The 6,270-nt window shown below is 30.2% G+C and overlaps 1 protein-coding gene across 2 annotated transcripts in view; it reads right to left on the minus strand.

Moving 5' to 3' along the window:
• The window catches only part of LOC106790256 (abnormal spindle-like microcephaly-associated protein homolog), a 4,386-nt gene extending 1,280 nt beyond the window's left edge, over positions 1–3,106 (minus strand). Inside the window, exon 1 of one of the 2 annotated variants that reach the window (XM_014755026.1) lies at positions 1,783–3,106. In XM_014755026.1, the coding sequence (XP_014610512.1) occupies positions 2,163–2,522 (360 nt within the window). In that variant the 5' untranslated portion in view covers positions 2,523–3,106 and the 3' untranslated portion in view covers positions 1,783–2,162. The remainder of the gene's footprint in view (positions 1–1,782) is intronic. The other variant, XM_014755025.1, reaches the window with a different exon arrangement.
• Positions 3,107–6,270: the final 3,164 nt, after the last annotated feature.

Raw genomic sequence — 6,270 nt, forward strand, 5'->3', positions numbered from 1 at the left:
AGAATTATTGTGAAACATGATAATATAATATTTATTTATATAATATACTTTGATTTATATTTACTTTAATTATATATATATATATATATAAAAGTTTGAAAAATGCATTTCTATGCATTCAATGCATTGTTGCGTTTTATTTTGTTTTTTTCTTGTTGTTTTCTTTTCACCTCATTTCGCATTAACGCGTTTAGGTTTGTTAACCATGCAAAAACCTGTTTTTTGTTCTCCCTCTGGGTATTCTACGGATAAGCTTTTTTTTTTTTCTTTTCCCGAACAAAAATAGATAGAACGGAACACGGATAGTATAATGTTGTCTTGTGTTGTATTTTATGTCTCTACTACTATTACTACCTGTACGCTTGCATTTGTGTATATACGTGTGCACATTTAATACGTGTTGTATTTTATTTTTTTTTTTTTTTTTTCTTTTTCTTTCCTCGATACGAAAACGAAACTCTATTGGCTTGTTACACGACTCGAACTAAATTCAATTAAGCCGGGGAATTTTCCAGTTAAAATCATCGTAATCGATGATATAATCGATTCGACGAGATAATAAGGGGGAAAGAAAAAAAACGAGAATAATAAAAAAGAGAGAAGTGAATTTATACAAAAATAGGAAAAAATACCATAACATATATATATATATATATATATAAATAAAATATTTTATTCATAAAATATTAAAATTATCAAAGTAAGACACTTTTCTATTTGAGTTATGGTATTTTTAATGATTAACAATATACCATATCCTTAAGAGTTATCATTTTCCAAGTGCTATCAATTTACAAAGTATCGTCACGTTTTAACATCGATTGATACACGGAATGGTTCTCGGACAATAAAACCCATTGAGTTAAATTACGTAATCGTCCTCGATTAAACTAACTTCTTCCTACACCACCATCATCATCATCACCATTACCACTACTACTACTACCAACACCATTACCCACTTCTAATCGGAAATGACAAAATACAAAATATTTCTTTCGCGAAGAGAGAAATAATGGAAAAATAGAACAGAAAAAAAAATATATAATAACGAGAGAAAAAGAATAAAATGAAAGATTGCAAAAAAGAAAAAAAAGAAAAGGGGTAATTTATGATTCTAATAGATTATGCTATGATAAATCATGTAAACGTGTGTTACTACTGAATTATTATTGACTGATTGTCAACTTCACACACGACGTGACCCTGACGATTTTTTTTTGTTCTCTGTCTCTCTTTCTCTCTCTCTCTCGACAAAATAAATTATTATACTGAGAGAGAATGCATTTAAATTTTCAAATAACAAACCCGTATAGTCATTTATAATGTGTCTTCTTACTGTGCACATACGTTTTACGTTGTATCATTGTGGTGGATGGTATGTTGTTGTTGATTTAACGCGTCATTTATTTCACACGATGCAAAATACGATTTTTATTCGGTTCACACAAACAGTTTTATAGATTATTATTATTATTATTATTATTATTAATATTATTAATATCTGTCTAGCGAAGTTTTATCATTTATATTTTTTTTTCCCCGCGACTAATGGGGACGGGGGAAAAAAAAACATAGTGACCCATTTTCTATTTTCCTAATTTTTCTAACAATAAGTCGACGAAGTTTTTGATATATTAATTGATCCTAAATTATATTAATTTTTCTATGAATTTTTTTTTTATTCTTATCAAGATATTACGCGTGAACAAAATTAATATTATAATTTGTTATAATTAATTTAAGATGATAATTATTTGTATTATTATTTCAATCTCTTACCTTCATAGATACGAAGGGTAAAATGGTACTGGTTTATCATCATGTGGATTCTATCCTTTAATTATCCTTTATTAATTGAACGAACAATTAACGTTGCGAATAATGGGGACAAGGATGGAACAAAGCTCTTGTATTTTGTTGTTGTTGTTATATTAAAATAATATAGAAATAAAATGAGAATAATAATATCGAACGAGGATAAAATATTTGAAATAACGCGTAAAAGGAAAAAAGAAAAAAAAAATAATAATAATAATATAAACGAAGGTGTGTACTCCTCTCGGTGTGGGATTGGGAGGAGGGGGAGGGGGTTACTCGTTAATTAATTGTATTTTTCTTTAATAATCCACAATTTGGGATAATGTTGTTGAAATAATATGTCACTGTCCATTTTGTTTGAGCAATTTCCTCGTCCTGAATCCACGAAAACCAGCTTGAATTCTAGTTGCTGCCAATTGTTCTGCCTGTTGTTTTTTTCTAACGAGATATCCACGAATACCAGCTTGTATTTTGGTTGCTGATTTTTCTTCCAATGCTTCTCTTGTATTTTGTCTTTTCAATGTAGACGTACTGGAGGAAGACGTTAACGATTCTTCATCACTTTGTTGTCTTTTAGGTTGCAATTGTTGTTGCTGTTGTTGTTGATATTGTTGTTGCGGTTTTATATCTTTAAGTTGTTTTCTAACACGATAACCGCGAAAATTCGCTTGAATTTTTGTAGCAGCCGTATTAGCTTTCATTATGTTATTTTCCTTGTCGTTTATCGTACATATATTTACAACAAAATATCCACCAATCCCTCCAATCCCGTGCTTGATTTTGTTTTCCTTTCGAGTATTCTTTATTACAAAAATAATCAACGATTGTGAAGTGTACTTTTTTCTCCTCCTCTCTCTCTCTCTCTCTTTTATTATAATTCGAATTTCTTGATGGATTTTTTTGTCTCTTATGGGTAGGAAAAAAAATACACGGGGATGTTTTAAGGGGGAAGAGTGATATTAATATTAACGTTTGCAAGACGATTAATCGAAATTCGTAATTATAAATATTTTTCAAATATATGTCACATATATATATATATTTTTTTTTTAAAGTTTTATATCTCTTCTTTTCGTGTGTGTTCCTTTTCTTCTTCTTCTTCTTTTTAATCACGAACGAATAATTGTAACTTTTAATTGGTAACACCTTTATACGACCACTTTGTCGGAAACTCAAAGTGAAACTGACGACAAGGAGGAACAATTCCCGTTTTATGAATCTGGCTTGCATGCACTTCTCTCTCTCTCTCTCTCTCTCTTTCTGTGTGTGTGTGTGTCGAGGTTCTAAACTCTCTTCGTTCGTTCCTTGCTTGCTCGATCAGAAGCGGGAGATCTTTCGCGCATGCGTATTTTATTATCAACCTTTTCTCTCTTTATTATCTCTATCTCTCTCTCTCTCTCTCTCTCACTCTTTTTCTCTCTCATTTATTTTCTCTCTCTTTCGTGTTCACGTTCGCATTCGCCTTTGCGAAAGCATTCGCGTGTACGACAATAAAGAATAGAATTTGTTCGTACCCCCTCCCCTTTCCTCCACCCCTTCCCAACCACCCCCCCCCCGAGAAACCGTGCGAGTGAACGTTCCAACTTTTTTCTTTTTTTTTTTTTTCTTCTTCTTTTAATATTAAAACGTAAACGGTGTCTCTTCTCCGTGCGTGCCTGTGTGCGTGTGTTTTTATTTTTTATTTCTTTTTATTTCATATACACTTTTTATTTTTTTTTCAAATCAATCTCAAAATGATTGTATCTCGGTATATTTTTTGTTATTCTTTTATCTTTTTTAATTTTCGGTTAAAATTAGTCGTATCCCGAGAAATTCGTTTACCCGGTCAAAGAAATTAATATAATGATTTTTTTTCTCCCCGATTAACAACCCCCTTGTTCCTCTCTCTCTCTCTCTCTGGCAACCCCTCGATAAAATTTGCGAAGAAAATCTTAGGCAAAAAGATTCGAAGGATATAAATATCTCATTTTTTTTTCGGAAAATTATAATATTTTCTAACGAAAGAAAATAAAATTCTTTTTCGTTCGTAAAAAAGGGAAATAATTATTCTTTAGAAATCAATTGGGGATAAATCAATAATAATAATAATAATCATCATCATGTGTGTGTCATTTTGATGATAGTTAATTCATTTCTAAGAATTTGTCATTTGGATTAATTGATAAGCCTAACGAGTGTACGTATGATCGTTATGATCTTTGATTGGCACCAATCGACAACGAGGGGGGAAGGGGGAAGGGGTAAATTGAAAAGGAGGACAACGACGAATTGATTTATTGCATCCAACATTATATTCTCTCTTTCCTTTTAAAATTGTTATATTATACCTGTTGCATAAAAAAAATATATATATACAACAGTGTACTTTTTTTAAATATTAAATTCATCCGAATTCCGGTTCGTTGATATTTTCAATAATCCGACGATCACTAAATGTTAACTATCTTTTAGCATACGTAATCGTGAATTATAATAGTAGAAAACAAGTATTTCCTATTATTTCAACCTCCCCGTTCAATTTCATTTGCATCAGAGAACTGTTAGGCAGTTGCTTATTCATAAGAATTTTAAAATAAACTAAAACCATTGATATATTAATAAAACACACACACACTCGTGCTAATAATTATTCTACGATTTTCAGACAAATATTTTAAACCCGTGATTTTTAAATCAAAAAGAAGTAAACCAAAATTGGTCTATTACAAAATTAAAAGAAAAAAAAGAAGAAATATCGATATAATGTCAAGCTTTTTTTTTGTACAAAAAAAAAGAAAAAAGAGAACCTTTAATTTAAAATTCACATCGCATTCTTTTTATAGATTGTTTTTTTTTTCCTATTCTCATATAATAATAATAGAATAATCTTGCTATAGGTAAATATGTAAAAAGAAAAAAGAAAGAAAAATGTTGACGAGAAAGAAAGTAATCAAAGTAAAGACGTCACTAGCATCGTTGATATAGTAGTTTTCAACTTTCTCTGCGTCACTTTTATCGAAAATGATTTTTTTTTTATTTTCTATCTCTTGGACGAGGTAATAACTAAGATACACATACACACATACATATATATAAAACCCACGTGTACGTGTACCACCTCCGAGATGTATCTTTTCATAGATGAATTAATGCATGACGTTAAAAGACGATTAACTCACAACCGTGAGCTCACTTGTATGAAAGTAATGGTATTGGTAAATGGTTTTAGTATGCATGTATGATTGTGTTAGTGTTATTCGGTTGGTACAGGAATGACGTAGAACGTAAAAGTCTCCCGATAATCTATCTATAGACATCAGGTGCACGCTCTCAATGTACATACGTGCCTTCTTCGTTCCACCCCTAGACGCGTGATTAAGTTGCTAATAATAAACTATAGGAACGTTGATAGATCGATTCTGCGTCATAAACTAACAAGGAAACCTTACGGATGTGCCCTCACGAAGGTAACCGATCGTAGGTATACCTAGGTATGACTACTTATGACTATCTTAGACCAATCTTACAAGGATACCTTACGGATGTGTTGTAAAACACATAAAAATGTGCTATAAGGTTCGTAAATATTCATGATGGCATATTCGTAAGATTATCTTATAAGGGAAGGAAGATACAATAAGATGATAATTTATTTTCAATTGACTACCTGTTCAATTTATATATCTTTATTTTTTAAATCTTTATCTTTGTATTTTTGTTCGAATAGAACGAATCAATTATTTAGAAATTATTATCATGTTGGGTAGAAGAGAACTGAAACTTTTTAAAGAAATATCAGAGATTGTTTGTGCAATGCTGTTAATTGTCTACAACTTTGCTATTTTTTTGACAAGTTTTGGTTAATATTTTATATACAAAAGTAAATAGATTTTAATGAAACTTATATTAAATTAAAGTATACTCTTTTGTCTACGCGTAGAATACCATATCGAGTTATAAATTTAGCATGTAAAGTTCTGAAATATCAGAGAATGCAATGCTGTAAATTGTGCATCTTTGCAATTTCTTTGAAAAGTTTTGGTTAATATTTTTTATACAAAAGTGAATAGTTTTTAATGAAACTTATATTAAATTAAAGTACACTCTTTTGTCTACGCGTTCAATACCTTTTTAAGTTATAAATCAATTCGCAAAGGTTCATAAAATGTCAAAGAATGCGTTGCTGCAAATTTTATACATCTTTATCTACGAAGTTTACCGTTAGATTGTCTTTTTGTACTCTATCAAAGTTTTTAAATCGAATTTCGTGCTTATATGACTGAAATAAGAATATATTCTATTAATTAAGAATTTTATTTTAGTTTTACACATGTGCAACCTTTTAAACGTCATATAAACAACAATCAGCAAAAGAAATTTAATTGATTTTCATAGGGGACAATGAAACAGTCTAACGTTGTACTTCGAAGAGGAAGGTAGTCCCCACTTATACTCCGTGTATTTTAACTA

The sequence above is a fragment of the Polistes canadensis genome, unplaced genomic scaffold (assembly GCF_001313835.1).
Source record: "Polistes canadensis isolate GaletaPanama2010 unplaced genomic scaffold, ASM131383v1 scaffold_227, whole genome shotgun sequence".
NCBI lineage: Eukaryota > Metazoa > Arthropoda > Insecta > Hymenoptera > Vespidae > Polistes > Polistes canadensis.